Source organism: Salvia hispanica, chromosome 2 (genome assembly GCF_023119035.1).
Source record: "Salvia hispanica cultivar TCC Black 2014 chromosome 2, UniMelb_Shisp_WGS_1.0, whole genome shotgun sequence".
Taxonomy (NCBI): Eukaryota; Viridiplantae; Streptophyta; class Magnoliopsida; order Lamiales; family Lamiaceae; genus Salvia; species Salvia hispanica.
This window is the reverse complement of record NC_062966.1, coordinates 19,516,213-19,537,555: the sequence shown is the minus strand read 5'-3', so window position 1 is coordinate 19,537,555 and position 21,343 is coordinate 19,516,213. Positions and strand designations below refer to the sequence as shown.

General features: G+C 33.6%; 2 protein-coding genes across 5 annotated transcripts; both read right to left on the bottom strand.

The window, feature by feature from the left end:
• Positions 1–389: 389 nt before the first annotated feature.
• LOC125205468 lies at positions 390–5,965 on the bottom strand. 3 transcript variants are annotated; one of them, XM_048104418.1, is made up of 5 exons: positions 5,839–5,962; positions 5,419–5,607; positions 4,034–4,269; positions 3,057–3,870; positions 390–2,875 (listed from the first exon to the last, which is right to left on the bottom strand). In XM_048104418.1, exons 3-5 carry the CDS (start codon positions 4,265–4,267, stop codon positions 666–668), a joined length of 3,258 nt encoding a protein of 1,085 aa, XP_047960375.1. In that variant the 5' UTR covers positions 4,268–4,269; positions 5,419–5,607; positions 5,839–5,962; the 3' UTR covers positions 390–665. The 3 variants fall into 3 exon arrangements, with proteins under 3 accessions (XP_047960375.1, XP_047960374.1, XP_047960376.1); XM_048104417.1 differs by having other exon boundaries at positions 5,419–5,965; XM_048104419.1 differs by lacking the exon at positions 4,034–4,269 and having other exon boundaries at positions 5,419–5,964.
• Positions 5,966–17,237: 11,272 nt separating this feature from the next.
• On the bottom strand, positions 17,238–20,956 carry LOC125204350 (ERAD-associated E3 ubiquitin-protein ligase HRD1B-like). Of its 2 annotated transcripts, none has more exons than XM_048102981.1 (9): positions 20,844–20,956; positions 20,584–20,620; positions 19,558–20,102; positions 19,261–19,437; positions 18,908–19,057; positions 18,616–18,812; positions 18,250–18,406; positions 17,840–18,077; positions 17,238–17,704 (listed from the first exon to the last, which is right to left on the bottom strand). In XM_048102981.1, exons 3-9 carry the CDS (start codon positions 20,088–20,090, stop codon positions 17,570–17,572), a joined length of 1,587 nt encoding a protein of 528 aa, XP_047958938.1. In that variant the 5' UTR covers positions 20,091–20,102; positions 20,584–20,620; positions 20,844–20,956; the 3' UTR covers positions 17,238–17,569. The 2 variants fall into 2 exon arrangements, with proteins under 2 accessions (XP_047958938.1, XP_047958937.1); XM_048102980.1 differs by having other exon boundaries at positions 19,558–20,137; positions 20,844–20,955.
• Between the last annotated feature and the right edge of the window lie 387 nt (positions 20,957–21,343).

The window sequence follows — 21,343 nt, the reverse complement described above, 5'->3', positions numbered from 1 at the left end:
AATTAAGTTGGGGCTTAACATATTTAATTGTATTAGAACAAAAATGATCTTCTAATTATCGATAATAGTACTCCTATCTTAGCTCATGCTTAAGCGTACATCTCCAACAATTTCATTCGCATTGACCATTGAGCAATATTTTTAGCTACAATTTTAAATAATGTATTTGTACAGAGGATAAAGGAATCGCTTACACTAATTACTTAATCCACAATTGTATGTCAAAATTCATACTCAATTCAATTCACGTTATACCAACTTAAACACAAATTATAAAAAATAGTGAATAAAATAATATTCAAAATCAGCGGTAACAACAAAATGCAACATGCAAGATGTTCAATTCTTTGAACATGGGGGAGTTAAAAAAGGCAAAGGGTGCTGCATTCTATAAAAGAAGATTACTTGTATTAATTCGAAACAAATCCGTGTATATAAAATCAAGCAAGATTATTTCTACAAGTTGGAGTAACTCAAAGACACAAATCACCAAAACACAAATTATGAAGAGATGCAATGACATTTACAAGACAAATTACCAAGACCGCAACACAGTTCTCTCTCTCTCTCTCTCACACATAAAGTGATGAAACAAAGTCCCTCATCTCCTGTGTTCTTCTGTATGATCAACAAAGGAATGATACTCTTTTTCTCTCTCTCAATTATTAAGTTAACACCACAGCAGTAGGGTTACCTGCTGCAGGGCATCTCTGTCGTCTGGGGCGTCTCGGCGTCTTCCCCCACCCTGTTAGGCTTCTGTCCTCCAAACCAGCTTCTATGCTGTTGAGTTGCTGTATCAGTGGAGTTGGAGTTGGAGTTGGAGTTGGAACCGCAGCAGGGACCGTCTCTACCACAGCTCGTCTCCTGCCCCGTCCACCCCCATTTCTGGTGCCATTTCTTCTGGCCAGACCCGAAACCCAGTGATGCCCCGTGGCTCTCATCATACCCCCAAATGTTTGGATATCCTCAGTCACCTCATGGCGCGACAGAGATGTCAGACCGGGAAGGATGTCCCTTTGAAAGTCCCTCCGCTGCCTCCCTCTCCTCGCCTGACCCCTTCGGGGCCTTGTCACTGTATTGCCCCCCGCCTCTTCATTCTTCTGGAGCTCAGGGACGAAGGGCGTTGGCATGTAATCTTCCTCCCCTGTCTCTGGTATCTGCAATGTCATTGCCTCGAAATCATCCATCTCCTCAGATAAGTCCTTTGGCGAGCCATCCTTATCTGTGGACATGCTTTCATCTGGACACGAGGAAACAGCATTGACAAACAACATGAACGATTCTGCCAAGGAAGCTTCCAGAATATCAATACCGTCACTCTCCTCTGGATGGATTTTCGTACAGGATGATGACATGGCAACGATTGCTTCAGCTGCAGTTCTAAGAGCTTCGTCCTGTGATGAATTGGTTTTATTCTCCAACAGTAAGGATACTGCTGCACCCGCAGCATCCTCGTTGGACTCTTTCTCCGGAAGAACAGGAGATTCCAAATCTATATCAAGAATCACCTTACCTTTGACAGTCTTGCTTTCGTAAGAAGGTGCTAAAGCATCTTCACAGTCAGTTATACACGAGTTCAAATCGATGAAGTCTCTGACAACGCCACATTTTGTCTGCTTTTCTTTCTCCACAGCCTCTTCTTCAGGTTCACACTCTAGGTTTATATCTATTACTCTATTCTTCCTTTCTTTAACAACACCATTTCCATCACGAGGGCAACTAAAACTTGCCGAGTTGGAAACATGAGAAAAGGGCTCATTTTTCAGATCACCTGCTTCAAAAATGGGGAACCCCAGAATTTTCTTAACATTCTGGTTCCTGGTTGTCTTCATCTCACTCGAATCCAACTCAATTATTGGGGTGAATGGCTCATTGAGATCTCTAACTGTTTCGGTCTTACAAGACAATTGATTGGAAAAATCTTTGACGTAGCTTCTAGAATTCGCAGCATCATTAGCACGGGCTGGCTTGTTATTAAGCCAGGGCAATGAAGATCGGTAGCCCTCAGGCTTAGTTTTGTCATCGACTGTAGCAACATCTGGAAGGACCATTACCTCATTATACGAGCTCTTTGAAACCACCTCGTTCAAGTTAATATCTAGTGGAGGTTTTGAATCTGCAAACGAGGATCCTCTTGGAAAATGCCCATATCCATGACTAGTCATGCGATCAGATACTACATTTTTGCCCCTACTGCAGTTACGGTAATCAAAGCCCGATGAGGGCATGTGAGCTTTCATTTCTTTCGACCCCGAGGCAGATCCGTGATAAAACCCATTCCATGTTGACAGTTCACCTCCCAAACCAGGGTTCAACATGAAGTCGTCACCCACGCGCCGATTTCCTCCACAATGTTTCTGCCACTCTGCTGATATCTGCAGCCCTCGATCCAATGCTGCAGCTTGGGTCAGAGATGAATCCGTCGCGGTCATCATCTGAGTAAAGCATTTAGCAGGCTTCACCCAGGATGAGACAGGCTCTCCTGAAATCTGCACCCCTCGATCCATTGCTGCAGCTGGGTTCAGACGTGAATCTGCTGCTGTTATTTTCTGAGTAAAGCTTTTAGCAGGCTTCGCCCAGGATGGGACGCCATGAGCCCAGGTGCCAGAATAATAAGACGAACTAAAGAATGGGTCTGAACCAGGGGTGTGAGAAGCCATATGGGGTCCCATGAATCTATTATTGGACTGATCACGACTTCTATCAGAAGATTCTAGATGATGGTGGGCTCCCTCCCTCCAAGAGTCTTCTTGACTATGTCGAGTTAGATACATTCCAGGAGTTTGATCGTGTGGATTGAGCATGCATTGCACTGGATGAGACTTATCTTGCTGAAGACTGGGAGTTAATGAATCGAACTTACTTCTGCTGGACCCTGAAAGATTGAGAAATCAAGAGCTTTGTAACTTATATGATAAAAATTGTTATTGGACAGAAATAAATTAATTTTGGCAGATAATCAGATTATATGAATATTCAAAGAGGAGGGATTGGGCAACTAAGATAAGGAAGATTTCAAGAATACCATAAAATAAAGATCTTCACCAAGTGCTTACCTGCTTCATAGATATGGGAGAGAGGTCCTCTCTCATTAGCTTTACTCTCAACAGAAGAATTGGTCAAAAGACCTTCCCGGTAATTTACTGTTTTGGCATTTGCACCTAAATAGCCTGCATTCGACATGGCATGCTGATTCACACCATTAGTATGTCGGTTGATAGAACCATGACCAAAGATATTCGTCGACGAAGGAGCAGTTGCCTCTTCAACATCAATGGGTTCGTTCAGATCAGCCAACATAATAGGGTTCCTCAAACAAGAACCAGAAGCTGAGGCATCTATCCTACATTCAGTTGTTGCTCCAATATGCCCGACAGGAGATAACTTCTGAGTTTCAGGTCCACTTTTTAGATTTTCGTTAGGAGCATAACTTGATACATCCGAGCCTTTGCAATCCGGTGACTCTTTGCCTTCATCAGTACCAATGTATTCATCTGCTGGTAGTTCAAGATCGAACAACTTCTTCCTCACCTTCATTGGTCTTGAATCCAACAGTTCAGAGTCTTTTACAGAAGAAGACCCATTCTGGAATGGGAACTGACCAGGTTGCACATTGGTGTTCCCTTTCGTACAACTCATAGGAGAATTAGTGATTTCAACCCCCGAGATAGATGTTCTTTCATAATTAGAATTCAACATAGGAAAGCCCGTCATGTGCCATTTCCGAGCTTCTTCTAATGCCACTTGAGGCCCTCCGAGACTTGATGATGACAATGGCTCTATAGATGGTCGGATTCTGCGTAGTTCTTTCCTTCTGTATTCTTCCATCATATCTCTCTGGATCCGGTAAACACGGTGGAGTTCAGAAACCTTGATGTCAGCAGGTAAAAGATCAAGAGATCAGGATGCTGATGCAATAACTGAATTTCATACAAGAGATTATGCTCACCAGATTTAACTCAAAAACTTACAAATAAGCAAAAGGAAAATATGTGTCTTACAATTAGGGTCACTTAAAATGAAATCAAAGCACCTGATTCTTAAAAACAGCCTCGTGTTCAAGCATTGTCTGCTTCAATGCATCCTTGCCATACCCAGGATAACCATCCATTGCTGTCCTAGGCATGAAGCCATTGTAATATTGCCCGTTTGAGATAGCCTTATCACCGTAACAAATGGGCCAGCTACTACTGCTAGAATCCTCATTAAGATCTCTCATGGAGTAATATCCCGGAAAATAGCTCTTGCTATCTACTTTTGTTCCCATTCCTAAAGAAGATATATAAATCAGTATTAGGAAATTCGAAGCATAACCTAACATTCTATAAACTCTCTCCCCACACTCTCCCTGTTGTTTAGATTAGGCAGCACCAACTCCAGGGTTCACCAATGGTGGCAAGGAAATGTAGAATTCTAAATAAATTACTAATCGGAATGTCAGAATTCATGCACCTATTTTCTAGGGCTAGAAGCTGGAACCGGTACCAAAATAAAAATGATATGAAAATATGTACATCTAAAATTGGTAGAATGCACAACAAACTGGTGTTAGTAGCCCTTTCTCCAATCAGAAACAATCTTATTATTTAGTATCAACTGCTCCTTCTCACTGAGAACAAATTGAACCCTTATACTTATATTGCATTGAAGCTAGTCGGCATAAATACCAGACAAGAACAACATTTCAGACCCCAGCAATGGAAATTAAGTTAAGTACATTATCTGCAAAGAATTTTCATCAAAGTGTGTTACAAGCTTGCCCAAACTCCAGGTAGTAGGTTAGTTTTTGTTTAATAATAATGCAGCAGAGCAGCCATGGTTGGGGCCAAGGATTTCAGGAAAACTCAAACAAGACAGCCAGTGATACAAAACACGAACACAAAAAAACAATGAAACAAGAATAGCAAATTCAATGGGACTTGCAACTGTCCTGAGCTCAAAACTCAAACTCAACTCTCACTATTTGACATGATAATAACAGAGACAATCTTTTCTAAACCTAAACTCAACAAACTTGGCCAATGAGAAGAAATATTTAAATGCAGATTTAAGCAATCACGGTATAGGTTTTGTTAAAATAATAAACTCACATAAATGTAGCACACTCCGATTAAGGAATCTTGAATTGCAACTAAACATAGAATATTAAGAAAGGAAGCAAATCTTACATCGCTATCGATGATCAGAGTCCCCAAATATGAGGAGATATACGAAAAATGCTTAAATTCAATCACCCCAATTCCCAACCAATAAATTTATGAAACTGAAAACGCATAATATAATTATGGCTCAATTAATCAAAAAGGCTAATTATAAGGTAGAATTGAATGGAAGACGAATAATCCATTTTCTTGTGCGTCATAGTCAAAACAAAGTAAATCTTAAAAAATCATAACAAAATAAACAGAAATTAATTACCTCAGACCCGCATCTTGAAGCGACCTGCTCCCATGGATTGAATTCTGAGGCTTTTTCTCACTAATAATTGTGAAATAGCAATTAATTGAGTGTTTATGATAACTCCATTGAAGATGCACAGATCCTCATCAAACTCTAACTAAGAATTGGAGATTTCGATCTGCTGGGCCACGCCCTCTCAGTCTCTCTCTAGAAAGAGAAAAGGCAGCAGTCTTAGAGAGAGAAGGGAGTTTTTATTAATGAAAATACAAAAAAAAAGGAAGGGAATTCTAATTCTCCCCACAGTAATAACTGTTGATATAAACAAAGTAGTAGGGGAGGGGAAGGGAGTAGTACTACTACTATATTTAATTTGGAAGAAAGAAAGTGAGAGAGACGAAGAGAGATCCCAGATAAGAAATCTTCACACTAACAAACGACCTTCTAAGAACAGTGACACGAAATTTGTCAACATCCGGTCTCTTTTTATTCTCTGCTTTTTCCTCTAACAAAAAACTCTCTCAAATCTCCGCCTCTGTCCCTCTCTCTCTCTCTGCCTCTCCCTCTCTCTCATGATTTATTTCAGCTAATATTATACAGTGGTATTAAAGTATTTCTTGGGTTTTGAGGAAATGAAAAATAATGGGCAGTTCTAGATTCACTCCACTTTCCCTATATATATTAAAGTAATTACTTCCATATTTATGTAGTCTTCCTTTCTCCAATTTAAGATGATAGGCTTTTCTTTTAATTTATAGCAATTGAGATGATATTTTTTTATTTTAAAAAATAATAAAATAATTTTAAATTAAAATATTTCATTCCATTTATCATTCATGCCTATCTTTTCTCTTTCAAATTAAACACATAAACTAACAACTCTTAAAATTTCGTATCGACTAATAAATGTCATCTTAGCCGGGACGGAGAGAGTCTTTTTTTAAAGAGGATCAATAATGGGACGAAGGGAGTAGTTTATGCTAACACTACATATGATTTTACTAAATCTCAATTTAATAGTACATCTGTATCAATGTTTTCAAACATGACAGTTAAGTGTTTGTCGAAGTCATTAGTTCACAGTTCACCAATAGAATCGATTTAGTAAATGTAGAATGCTAATTTCGAAAATGGGACAGCTAAGCATCTATCGAAGTCATCAGTTCATGGTTTACCAACCGAACCGATTTAATAAATGTAAGAGATTAATTTTGAAAATAGGACAACTAAGCGCATGTAGAAGTCGTCAGTTCATGGTTAACCAAACGAATCAATTTAATAAATGTAGAATACCCCCCTCCCCCACCACCCACAAGAGTATGCACTATTTCTAGTCCGTCCCGCAAGAGTATGCACTTTCTAATTTTGTAAATTTTTCTCTCTCTAATGAGGTGAGATATATTCTCCACTATAATACTTTAGTTACTTTTTCTCTACATCTCTCTTACTTTATCAATTATACATTAAAACATGTACACAACCAAAAGTGCATATTCTTTTAGGACGGAGTGAGTACTAATTTTGAAAATAGGACATCTAAGCATCTACTGAAGTCACCGGTTCATGGTTTACCAATCGAATAGATTTAATAAATGTAGAAGACTAATTTTGAAAATAGGATAGCTAAGCGCTTGTCAAAGTCGTCGGTTCATGGTTTACTAATCGAATCGATTTAATAAATGTAGGAGACTAATTTTGAAAATAGGACAGCACCTATTAAAGTCATCGTCTACTAATCGAATCAATTTAATAAATGTAGAAGACTGTAAATGGAACAACTAAGCGCATGTCGAAGTCGTCGGTTCATAGTTTACCAATAGAATCGACTTAAAAAATGTAAAAGACTAATTTCGAATCTAATAAGATTAAATACTTACAAGTTTACAAATAATAGCAAATATAACAAAAATGTAAAGTTTTTATTAATGAATCATAAAGCAAGAGAAACGATATACTATATACTTTGGATAAGCATCATCCGTGAGCACCACGCTTGTTTAAGACACAATTAACGATGTTTATTTTGTTTTATACATTTAGTTTGGTTTCAATACATTAAAATATATTATTGACATTTATAATTTTACGATTTTAATAAAAATTTGAAGCTCGATTTGTCATTTTAGTTATTTATTTGAAGTTATAGATAACAAACAAATCGAGATTTGAATTTTTAAAAAAATATAAAAATAAAAATGTCAATAATATTCTTTAACGGATGATGCTTAAACAACAAACAAATGGTCAAAGAAAATTGTAACAAAAACAAACAACACTAGCTGTGGTTTCGATGCTCATATAACTATATAAGTAATAACATATCATTTCTTTCTCTATAAAGTCGTAATACTAATAAATTGAAAATTATAAATTCAAAGGCTAAAAGTAGAAGAACCGTATGTGGCATGATTTGTGGTCTAGACCGTACATTTTTTTATTTTTTATATTTTGTACTATATTTTATTTTCTTTATTGTTTTCCTATTTTGTATATTCATCCTTTATTTATTCCACGATTAATAGCTAATTATGAAAAATTTCACAATCTCTATATTGATTTAGTAAAATTAAATTAAATTAAATTAAAAAATGAAGACATAATTATTCCCCTCGATGAACATCAATAGAATTTTGGAGATCATTGGATATTAATGGATTCGATAGAAAGGGTTGTCGATAAAAATTTAAGTAGAAATTTCGATTGTGTATTTTCCAATTTTAGCATTATAATTTTTAAAATTTTAATCTTCTATTTTAAAATATAGAAATTTTACATTTTACATAAATTCATGAAATTGCAGATTTAAAAAAAGTAGGTGGTTGGACCACCAATAGTTAAAGTCTGATCTCATTTTGTGGTATTTGGATTGTGAGCATTTGTTGGCTGGCTTAAAAATCAATCAAATATCAGTTCTATACTTAATCAACGGCCGATTATTTGAAGTCCTCATTTTTTGTAGGAATCAAAATTATCTCTTGATTACTACAAAAATCATATAATAGGAGTATTAAACAAAAAGAATATCAGTAATAAAATAATAAAGGGTATTAATTCTATTATTACGACATACATATAAAATATGATGCATCTGCCGACTTTAACAAACAAAAGCAACTTGCCATCTCTCGCAGCTAGCTAGTTGTCAATCTTGATTCTTGAGATTAGTAAGTAATTAGCAATTATTCTATGATCTTAATTAGCCATTTTTAGTTAGCACTTTCTGATTGGCTAATCGTCATGCTGTATCGCGGGGGGTGGGCCCCACGAGCTGACACTTGTGGGTTAGGGTTTGCTGATTCCTTTTAGTCTTTCTTTATTTTCTGTAACTTTTTAAGGTTGAGGGGATTCTGATGTGGACTATTTGCCACCGCGTTTGGGGTTTAATTACCATAATGGGACCGCCCACTCCTGGTCACATCTGATTGGCTGATTCATTCTTTTTGAAAAAAATAAGCCTTAAAACATGTATTAATATGATTGGATGTCGCACTTACACGTGGTGAGGTCATCTTAATTTGGGATTTGACCTATGATACTATTTTTAATTACCATTATTAAGTCGCATTCATTTCCTATTAATGCTCCCTATTAATTATAGCTTTTTACGGTTTTTTGATGGTATATTTTGGCCTTGATGAGGCTACTTAGTGTATACAAGTTACAAACTAAGTTGCAAAAGGATTGCTACAAAATAAGAATTGCTTACTTGCAAATTATTTTTGATACACAATGAAAGAAGTAAATGAAGCTGGTCCATGTCAGCCAATCTCAAAATGTGGATCAATGAAATCCATAAATGGGCCCCCCTCATCGACCAACTTTGTATTCCCAAACGCATTAAATGGGAATATCATTTACTTTCCATATCATTTTTTTATTAATTTGTAGGAGTATTTATTTTGGTGAGTATTGAACTAGGACATGTTGGTGGATCCACGCATGTGCACAGATATATATTTTTTAATCATACAATTATTATTTTAAATTCCTTATATAGTAAAAGTAGTAATTTTATTTTCTTTAAACAATTCCAGGCCGAATTTAAATCAAGAAATTCAACAAAAGCTTGCATTAATATTACTATTTGTTAAGCTTTAGATATACAGATTATATAATAATAAATATTTATACGATATTTTTCTATTAAAGGATGAGTGTGTCAATAGTTAGATTCAAAATCAACTTGCTATTTCATTATTGGCTCTATACAATTGTTGAATATTTGGATATGAATAAGTCCAGGTCATAACCTGTCTCATCGTGAGATTATTGTCTTACACAAGACTCCCACACAAATAATATAGATTTCAATATAGTGTTAATATATTTTGTGATTTATAATATCACTAGTAACATTATGATGAAAAAATCATTTATATTATACAAAAATCATGATTTCTAAGTTATTGCAGACATAATTCTATAGAATCCTACCATATACCTACAAATAAAATGGATTTAATACAATTATCATACTAATTCATAATCTGATATTCATATCATCATTTTTTTTTTCTTACTTAGGGGTGGGGGTGGAGGAATGGTCGAACGGTGAATTTGAAATTGAATCATAGAACTTTATAGTATAGACCTAAAGACAATAGCATTTAATGTTTTTAACCACAAAATAAGGGAGAAAATTCATTTAACAATAATACATAGTATATGTAGATATGGCATTTACTTATTTGAACTGCTAAATTGAATTGTACCTTTAGTCTGGACAAAGTTTTGCTAAAAATTAATTGCACATTGCCGTCAGCCTAATAAGTTCTCTTCTGTTGCGAGATGTGACGAATTTATTTTACAAGCTGTTTTTATTAAATTCATTTGTGCGTTAGATGAGTGTGTATAGTCATATACTTGGAAAACTAAACTTTAGTAGTATTAAATTTATTACTCCTTTCGTCTCAGATTAAGAGTCATTTTTTGCCATAAAAGTCCATCCAGTTTAAGAGTCACTTTTAGAATTTTCCATATTTGGTTATACAAAAATTACATAAAAATGTCATTATCCACATTAAAATAAATCAAAACAAAAATCAAAAGTCAAAAGGGATCCACCTTCAACCAACTCCAGCATCTCACTTCATTTATTACACACTCTATCATCTCACTTCAATTATTACACACACCACCATCTCACTTCATTTATTATACACTTTAACTCTTTCTGAAAATCTGAGCCATAACAATAAGTGACTCCAATGTGGAAAGGTGGGACGGAGGGAGTATTCTTTAGTCGTCGATTTTCTACACACGGCAAATCCCAAAGTGCATACATTCACAATCTAATTAGATATAGATAGTGGATTAAGCACTTATCAAGTTCGGCCATGGAGCATATTGGAATCATTAATTGCTCATATTTTATTCTATTAGTACAAAATTTAAGAAAAAATATATATAAAAATAGTATTATTTTATTCTATTACATATTAAATTTAAGAAAATATAAATATAAGTAGTACAGTAGTAATTATTTTTCTTTGTCTTTTCATTTACCTCTTTGTCTTTTCATTTACCTCTTCCCTTCCGAGTTGCTCTTAGTTAATTTGGTTTCAAATTTTTTTGTGTGAATTTTATGAAAGAAAACTAGATTTATGTTCATTTAAATCTTTTACAAAAGGTTGGTGCAGTCTGCAGGTAGGTTGATATTTCCGTTAATTTTATCAGCCACTTTATTGCAATTATTATTATATACACATTAAATGTTTTTACACAATTTATATGTATATATATTGGAGTGGGAACCCTAAAGATTGTGAGTATGTTGGATCATATATATTTACTATGTATCTCCTTATTGCATAAACACAATATCTGAGTTCAAATACATAAAAATAATAATAATAATAATAATCTATTTTTATGCATTAAATTTCATTGTAAATTTATTAATTTTATATTTATTGTGCAATGTTCTGAATAATGACTTAAATTGAAAGTAAAACATTATACCAGTTTTTCTTAATTATATACAAAAAATGGTTTAAGTGCTAAACATAAGAATTGATCGATCACAGTTAAATTGTCTTTTACTACTTATTTATCAAATTGATATACAGTATATATATTTTTTTACTCCTACTATTTATATTCAAAATTAAATGTTGATTATTGTACTAATTATATACCGATTATAGTACTAATTATTTACCGATTATTGTAGTATAGGAGTACTAAATAAAGTGACCGCCTAAGCTGACAAATCCACTTTTTAAAATCTAACTTTTGAGTGGTTTCAGGTTTGTAAGCTGTGGGCATATTTTTTTAAGTATACTCTAAACAAGAATAAAAATTTAAAACAAAAACCTATGCCTAATACTGATTTTGAACCCCTATAATATGGAGTACTAGTATTTTGCTACAAAGTGTAACAAAATTATAAGTATATGCCAACAAATTAAAGAGAAAATTGACTTGCAGCAAAATCAAGTTTTGGAAAAAATAAAAAAATGGTCCTTAATCTTAGGGAACTTTACCATCAATTATAACTATATCCATAAGCTATACCAATCATAACAATGATATATTTAATTTTTTACATATTTGTGGGTATTGTTATTATTGTCAGATCTAAGTTTGCAAACATATAACATACATTTCTTTACCTAGACACGTATGATATGATTTGTATCTATCATTTTGTGGGATAAGATAGCATATAAAAGCTATATATTCACAGGCCCCAAAAATCACATCAAATCATGAGAGGTGGGAACATAATAAAAGTAGTCATTTTTAGATACATTAACCTCTTTAAAGGTTGCTAAAGCTCAATCAAAATCTTATAATTAGTGGTTGTATGGACAACACACCACATATTTCTCAAAATATTCTCAAATGTATTTATGCCATTTCTTAATTTTTTTTCCTATTCACATGAGTATTATATTTTGGAAATATATATCACTAATTGGAAAATACTCCAACGTTTAACTTTTGTTTGAGTTATCCATTTTAAGTGTTTAGTTGTGTTAGTAATTTTGTAATAGACTTTGACTTTTCTATCTTTCTAAAAGTATATTTGGAGCAATACACTTTATACTTTTAATTAGAATTTCGATACTTAAAAGTTCAAACACGCTTTTCTTAACATTCCTATTCAAAAGAAATTAAATCTTCTGAATAAGACGAGGAGGTTACCTATTAGTGAAATGTGGTTAGTATGTAACTTGCTGTGGAATGAATAAATTATGAGTCATTATAATTGAAGAAAAGAAGGTGGTAATTTCAAATTATGCTTAACGTGTTGAAGTGGGATTTGTCTTTTTATTGATGGTCAAAATAGTTGTTTTTAAGCCTTAATTTTTTTTTCTTTTATTTAGATATTTTTTAATTTCTTGCTGGAAGCTAAGTATATTTCCAAAAATAGTTGTATAGCTCTTGTTAGATAAAAAAAAAAACAAATAAATGACGATAAAACAAGGAGTAATTTAATTAGTACGGTGTTTTTGTTAGATGTTTCGCTTAACCATGCACGGAATAAATGGCTAATAATTACTTAATTAAAAAAAAATATCACGAATAACATAGGCACACAAAGAATTATACTATTACAAGAATAACACGTGAAAGAATCGAGAATAAGGGTACAGTCGGATTAAAAGTAGTATTTTTTGAAGAATTCAAAAAAGAAATTTATTCAAAAAACAAAATTTATTTTAATATAGAAGTACTTATTTGAAGACAGGAAAGAGTAATCATCATGTTATTTATAGTGAAGGTGAAAGCTATTATTAGTGAATGCGATGAGAATGTTAGGTAATAGTGTAGCTATTATGAGTAAAATGTGCTTCCACAGTCCAATTATTTTATCTTTTTGAGACAATATTCATATTATAAGGGTGTGTTTGTTTATTGGTGTTTTTGATTCCAACGTAGCCTCCACTCCCCATCTTTTTTAGTAACTTCGAGCCAAATCAATATAGTAATAATACCAAAATAATTTAAAAGTAAAAAAATAATAAAATTACAATTTCGAAACGATAATCACAAAATAAGGTTTCTTTCAATATTACCAAATAAGGTTTGACATTGAGATGAATATCATAGTATATCACTTTTCAATTACTGTACAAGTGCGATGCATCAATCAAACTCTATCATGCTTGCTTTAATTATTCTTTGTTTGCAAACTTTAAATTATTGACTTTAATTTTTTAACTTTTAATGTAATGGAATAAATAATTGCGAAATCAACGAACCAGAATTTGTGGAATTGCTAATTGGATGTGTTCTGAAAGACTTGTGAAAATTATGAAATTTTACCTGTTTTACATGTCCCAATTCACAATCTTATTCTATATAGATATTTCTATTGATTAAAAATCAGAGAACTGACAAAATATATAATTCAGCTATATCATTCAATCAATTTGATAAGTAGCTAAGCTTGGCAAATATTTATGCTACACTCCATTCCTTTTGAAGATACTTAATTCTGTATGACATTTTCTACCCTTTAATTAATACCATCGAATAATTTGAATTCAAATCAACAGAGCAACAAGATTTCATGTAACGGACAGTATACTATATAAAGTTTCAAATCAAATACTCGCATTAAGTACTTCCTTCGTCCCATATAATTTGGGACACTTTGATCCGACACAAGTTTTAAGAAATCTAACGAAAGTGAGTTGAAAAAGTTGGTGGTGGGACGTGAGTCCTACTTTTAAAATATTAGTTTTATAATAAAATATGAGTAGGAATGAGTTAGTGGAATATGAGGTCCACTGTCAAAAATATTAAAAGTGAAATGAGACAAATTATATGGGACGAGGGGAGTACATAAAAGGCGTATCCAAAAATGAAAAAAAAAGTTAAAATATTAGGTATTAATTTAGATGACACGTGTAATTTTTAAATAAATAAAACTGATAGGTATGTCAGTATGTGTTACAGTAACGGTGATATCAGGAAATGATATTTGGTCATATTATAAGCTATAATAAGAATATATTCTCAATTAATAAAACGATAGTAATAGACTGGTATTAAAAGCTAGAGAAATGAATAGCGAAGAAAGGAAAAAAGTATCTTTGAAATATTAGAGAGATGCAGATGATAATATGGGTTAAATAGCACAAATTTTATTTTTAATAATATTATCTAGTTCTTGGAATAAAAAGGTGGATGCCGTATCACAATATTAAATTCTTGTTCAGGAATAGTATTAAATTGCTCGACAATTAAGTTTTAATCATTCTTAGATTTTTTGTGACTTTAAAATTGATAATAGTAGTATTATTTGTTTGAGAGAAGTGGGCCCCTGCATGGGGTATGGGCCCACTATCTATAGTCACTTTCTTTGGTAAATGTGTCCAGTTTTTAAGATTTTACAAACTTGATGCGTGGGCCCCATGAGCGGTGAGGCATCTTCATCATCTACTTACAAATCATACTATTACCCATCAACAATAGATAAACAAAATTGGAAATAATACAAATTTTAATAATTAATAAATAAAATATTAAGAGATAAAAAGAAATAAAATGAGAAAAATAGTGTCAGTGAATTATGGAATCATATTTAAAATGATGTAAATGGCTAGTACTTATTTTAAAATTATCGTATTTAGAATTAATCTAATTTTAGTGAATAAAATGATAAAGTTAATCTCTTATGTAGACGAGGATAGTAATATTGATTATTGACAATCATGCTTGAGAAAGAGAATAAATTTGACCATGCTCCACATATATAAATTCCCATCTCAAATAGAATGAGAGGAAAACAAAGTTAGTAAGTACTCCCTCCGTTCAATAGTAGTAGAGTCATTTCATTTTATATGCTCGTTTTGAGAAAATAATAATAAATAGTTAAAATTAAAAAAAAGTAAAAAAGATACATAATAATGTAGATAAGACTCTTTTCTAAAGTATTTTTCTCTTACTTTACTCTTTCTTCACTTTAACTATTTATTTCTACTATTATTTTTCCAAAATGAGTATAGAAAATGAAATGACACTACTACTGTGGACGGAGGGAGTATAATTATTTATTATATAAATGAGTTTTGAATTTGAGTCACTCAAAAAATATAAATTGTAAATAATACTACTATTACTCGAATTGTAAATTGTGAATGACACGAATTTTAATAATTATAGTAAAATAAGAGATAGATTGATTAAATTGTGAAAGTAGTGTTAGTGAATTGTTGAATCATATTAAAAATGATGTAGAGGATTAATATTTATTTAAATTTTTTCATATTTAGAATTTGTTTAATTTTAGTGAACACTCAAAAATGATAAAATTAGTCTTATCTTTTGTTGACTAGGACAGTAATATTGATCATTGACAATCATGCTGGAGAAAGAGAATAAATTTTGCCATAAATAAGCTCCACATATACAAATTCCCATCTCAAATAGAATTAGAGGAAAACTGAGTTACTATGTACTCCTACTATAATTCTTTATTATAAATTAATGAGTTAGAATTTGAGTCACTCAAAAAATATAAATATCACTCAATTTTACTAAAATATCTTTAATTATAAAAAAAAGTACATAGTAATAGTCGATAAGTTGTTTTAAAATTTAGAAGGCCAAAACATAAACACATGGTATTTTTTATTAAATAAATAGTTTATGATGTAATTAAATACTTTTCATATATATTTTTAATAAAATAGGTATACTTTAAGATTTAAAATGGTGTTGATCCTATAAAAATGTAAAGTTACTTTAAAATGTATAAGCGGGTTCATTTTATTGCGCTATTCCAATTAAAGGTTGATATAATTACAAATTAAGAAAAATAAAAAAAGTATTAATTCTTAAGGATTCCAATATTTTTAAAAATATGGTTATATACTACTTTCCAAACTTTTTTGATAATATAAGTACTACATGTGTGTAAGCAAAGCAATAAACAATTTTATCAATTTAATATTTACAAAATTCAACTATATTTAGTGGGTGGATTTCGGTTCTTGTCTCCCATCTTGACGTATTCATGTACATCACATATATAAAAAGAGTACAAATGAAAGAAGACAATCTCGATCAGGTCGAAGGCATTAGTTATTCACAATTTCCTTGTTTGGAAAATCCAAAATATATTTTAGAATAATAGGTTATTAGTATAATTTATTTATCCAGACAATTAGAACTCGAATTTCATGATTCGGCCATTTATTATTTTTATAATACGTGGTATATGCAGTAAATTCTTTACCATATTTTAACATGTAGACTATTAATATAAACTAATTTCATATAGATAAACGAAGACAAAAACGTCACAAAAGTAAATATTCAGAAAAAAGGATGATCATACTTATCAGTTATCAGATACAGTAGTAAAAAGAGACTTGAATGCGTTTGACTGTATAACAACGACATATATGTGCTACTAAGGTCAACAGCTAGAATAATTTATTCCTATTAAGGTTCTTGTTAGTATTTGTTATTTTTAAAAAAAATATTTATAGAAATAAGAATATTTGTTTGATAAAAATTGAAAGTAGCAAGGCAGCGATGAACATTATTATTTCATTTTGACGAGTGAAAATACATTTGAAATAATTCAAGTCATAATATTTAATCAAAATTAAAAGTCTGAACACAGCGATGGGACCAAGAATCTAGTAATCAACCTCAGTATCTAAGATCTATTAAACGTCCAATCAATGAGACCACTTACGTGGGCCCAACTAGGCCCATATATTACATGATGGGTTGAGCCCATTTATTCGGCATAAGTTGTCACACCCTTTAAAAATAAACTAATAGCGTGGATTAAAATAAAAAATATTGCTAGAACTCAAGAACAATTGCATTAACACCTAAAATAACTGCATTTGAAGTTAAAATTAGCTCACTTGGAAAAAAAAATAAAATTTGCATCTAAAATTCAAACCCAAATCTGCATTCATTCATCATACATTCTTCACCATCCAAAAACTGAAAAAACATGCATTGTCATCTGCAGTATTTCTCCATACTTTGAACTTGGAAGATTACCTCAAATGTTCATATGTTACATTATGTGCATGACTTGTATAAGAGCTTCCTTCTTGAGGAGCAACGGGCTGTAAAATTAAAAATTCTTTCATGGAGATGCAGCAGTTAGCATGATAATCTTGAAACTATCCATCTCCATTCTCTTATAATGCCTCCTAGTGGAGTGTAATAGATTCACAGATCCTACCATTTAGGTCTCACCAGAGTCAATCACAGGCGAAGATGGTGATGATACCGATTTCCCTTTGATATCAAATGAAGTCCCCCCATCCTTCATTTTCTCCCTATTTGAAGTTCTTAGCAGCTGGAGCTGGTTTTGCAGAAACTGTACAAAGAGTTAGAGAAAGAGAGATGTTTCTGTTAGTGCGCCCTTAAGCTAGTTTGTAGCAGGAAGCAATTTTAAAACCTTCAGATGTGTAAAACAATATTGTGATGCAGTAGAGCAGTCAAATGAAAGTACCTCAATCTGGTGCTCGATTAGCTTCCTTTGCAAATCAAGTTGAGACTCTGATGAACTCCCATCTCCAAATCCCGAGTTGAAATGTGGGAACTGATTCGGAGCCATAGCATAATGTGGGAACTGATTTAAGGTTGTTTCGGAAAACTGTTCAGTCACTTCACTAGCAGCACCCTCCCTACCATCTCTTGCCATTATCGAATGTTGAAATACTTGCGCAGGTGAGGCCAATCCAGGTGATCTGTATGTTTATATGCTGCCTTATTAGTATCTCCCCTCTCAGTTGAAAAGGAACAAAAAACGATGTTTTCAAAATTTTTAACAAGAACTATGCAAATAGAAAACTACATTAACACAGTGAAATACGTTGCTAAGGAAAATAAGTGAATAATAAATGCTAGAAAGGTCAATACTGCATTAGAGCATTTGGAGAAGGATAAACAAAAGATTTTTCATATAAGGAGGCGGCAGCTGCTGCTGCTTGGAGTCTAATCTGATGTTGACTGACATTATCATTTGCCACACCATCACCACTAGATCCTTGTGTAGAAGTACCAGCCGTACCAGTTCCTGTCCCAAAACAGTGTTAACAAAATGAACTATGGAACATGTATGTCAATACGATTCTCAATGCATAGCAGAGAAGCCACGATATGAAGTTAAGTTCCACATTACAGAGGAAAAGTACAAGTGCTCCAAGGAAATTTAAGCTCAATGACACTAACATGCCTCTAGCAACAAATGATTCGAGAATTGATATCACTGACAGAACACCATACCTTGCTGCAGGCTATTTATCATTGTTGAACTCGTAGATGTCCCGTGCTCAGGTGGTATAACAAGAGCCCTGCATGTAGGGCATGTGTTTTGTCTTTCCAACCATGATCTGAGGCAGTTCACATGGAAAAGATGTCCACATACAAGTTTTTTGGCTGCAGTCATCTCCTCTCGACATATAATGCAGGTTGCGTCATTTCTGCGTGTGTACGAAATTGTAAGAAATTAGAATTAGAGTTGCTGGCAGCTATTAAATATGAAAATTGAAAAACGCACATGCCAAAATCAACTTACACACTGAGTTCTTCAGGGCTTGCGTCTGGGAAACGATCATTCATATTCGAAGTGACCCTCCGGTAACGTATATAATCAGCCACACGGATTCTAAAGTTGCGGAATGTCTCGTACAGCTCGCGGATCAAGTGAAGAGGCACACCATAGTTCCTAAAGGACATAAAGGAACAATCAGATTTAGACACTCAGTGAGGAGCCGGGATTCATGCACTTTATGTACATGGAATGAGAGCGGGTACTGAAGAATCAGATGAGAAGGATAATTGTGTTTTAACCATCTTTTCATGAAAATTATACATAGCAATACCCAAATTGGAGCAGAATGAAAGAATTAAGCCGAACAGGTTGCTTACAAAAAGATGATGAGGAAGAAACACATGCATAGAGTCAAGTGCAGCAAGTCTCGGATAAGCTCCAAGTAAAATGTGCAGACAGCCTTCTTTTCCCATTGTCCTTCCATAAGCATGTCACTGACATGGAACACATACTTCACGAAGGTTGAGAGGGTTGTTGTAGCCAGTATAATGTATCTGAAAGGAAAAAACGTTTGCAGAACACTTGTAAATTCCCTATTTCAAACAATTTTTTCTAGATGGAAGTTCAGAAATATGATTAACAAAAGAAACCAAACCATAAGAATCAAGACTTACTCAAATGAAAAGAACAGTGCAACTGAAGCTTGTCTGGTTTCTAATAAATGATCAACTGAGTCATACAGAAAGATGCCATCAATAAGGAGTAGGAACACCATGAAAGATACAATGCGCACATGAGATAGCTTTGGAACCATTGGAGTTGTTTCTATGTATTCCACCCTCTTTTGGGCCAACCAATGCAATGATTTAATCAGAAGCAAGGCTGTAACCATTGCAAGAAATGTAACTGAAAAATCTTGTCTAAAAATAGTTATTGCAAACAATATTTCCATGACCTCCCGCCATGACTGCTCATTCAGCCTCTCGACCTCTGCTTCACGGAGTGAACCAAGGAAGAGTTTCTTGGTCAATTGCCACAGGATGCACATAAAAACCAATCCCATATTCAGAAGAAGCACTAGACTGATCTTTGAGGTCGACAAGTAAACCATTGCAGGATAAAATTGGCCTCTGCTATCAAAGGCATGGTAAATAATAGCCAATGCAGCTACCACACTGAACCCAGCATAAGTTTGCAGCTTCATCATTTCAGTTAGACTCTATTCATAAAAAATGCCAAATCAATAGTCAAAATCTGCCAGAAAGAAACGCAGGTTAGGTTGATTGGTAGGAAGGTTCCACTGACCGTTTGTCAAATTGCATATTAAGCAGATTCTCAAACCTAAGTCTACAATGTCTTGAAAGTGTAGAATCATATATTGTCCTTTAAAATTCTCTCACAATAACCACCAAAAGGAAGAAACCAATTATCAGACATATACCATTCCTTAAGACAATAGTACTACCAAACCTCATTATTCCTGAAGCATGTTTCATTCTCGCTTGTAATGCCAAGCATTTTCTACACAATATATTGAATTTGCAACGCAATTTTAAAATGTTGGATGGAATCAATGTCAAAATGAAATCAATACAAGATTTTTTAGGCGAATAATTCTTGAAACACGTAAAATGTTGGATAACTCCATAATATGTGTAGTCAGAATCATACGAACTCAATAGGAGCCTAGTTTTTTTTACCTTTACAGGAAAAAGTCCAGCAATTCCAATTTCCTAACTGGAGCCAAAAAATGAGGGGAGAATCAATTAGCAAAGCGATAAGAACATACAACGAAACATAATAATCGAAGTTCCATTCGAAAATCGCATCAAACGCTGAACGGCAAAACTCATTTCTGACGAATTTACCAAAGTTGTATGGCCAAATTCTTGGCAGAAACGAAAGTGAAAATATTGGGGGAGGAATTAGCATGGAGAACATGAAATCAAAAGGCACTCACTTTGAAGAAGAAATCCCAAAAAACTTGGCCGATTTACAGAAATTGATCTATTGTCTATTGCTAAAATTTACATGAAATTTAAAGCTGAACGATCATTTGACAGGTTTCGCGGGGTTGGGTGACAATTGAGGTGAGGTGTTACATGTGACGTGTCACTTATGTATTGGCTAGAAAATTAACCTGCCATGTCAGCAGATGTAGCTTCCAATCTGGGAGACTGGAACAGGAGATGTAGGCCCAATGGGCTCTGCCTTTTTACAACAATGGGTCAAATTATAGTCTTTAATTTTCTTTGAAGAAAACCCCCCGTTAACTAAATGCTACTCCCTAATCCCTACGAGGGCATCCGCAGCGCATCTCATCGCTGTCTCGATGAGATCGAGACAGCGATGCAACACTCCATCTCGTTCCGATCTCGTCTTCGGCTCGTCGCGCGTCTCACGCGGAAGAACACGTTGGCGCTACGCGTGACGTCCACTCGCCGCCCGCGAGTGAGCGTC

Coding starts and splice junctions, on each gene's coding strand:
- LOC125205468 (XM_048104417.1), bottom strand. CDS start 4,267: ATGGGAACAAAAGTAGATAGCAAGAGCTATTTTCCGGGATATTACTCC. Junction 3,871..4,033: donor AGGCTGTTTTTAAGAATCAG/GTGCTTTGATTT, acceptor GCTGACATCAAG/GTTTCTGAACTCCACCGTGT. Junction 2,876..3,056: donor CTCCCATATCTATGAAGCAG/GTAAGCACTTGG, acceptor TCAATCTTTCAG/GGTCCAGCAGAAGTAAGTTC.
- LOC125204350 (XM_048102981.1), bottom strand. CDS start 20,090: ATGATGAAGCTGCAAACTTATGCTGGGTTCAGTGTGGTAGCTGCATTG. Junction 19,058..19,260: donor TTCTTCCTCATCATCTTTTT/GTAAGCAACCTG, acceptor TATGTCCTTTAG/GAACTATGGTGTGCCTCTTC. Junction 17,705..17,839: donor TAATCGAGCACCAGATTGAG/GTACTTTCATTT, acceptor CTCTTTGTACAG/TTTCTGCAAAACCAGCTCCA.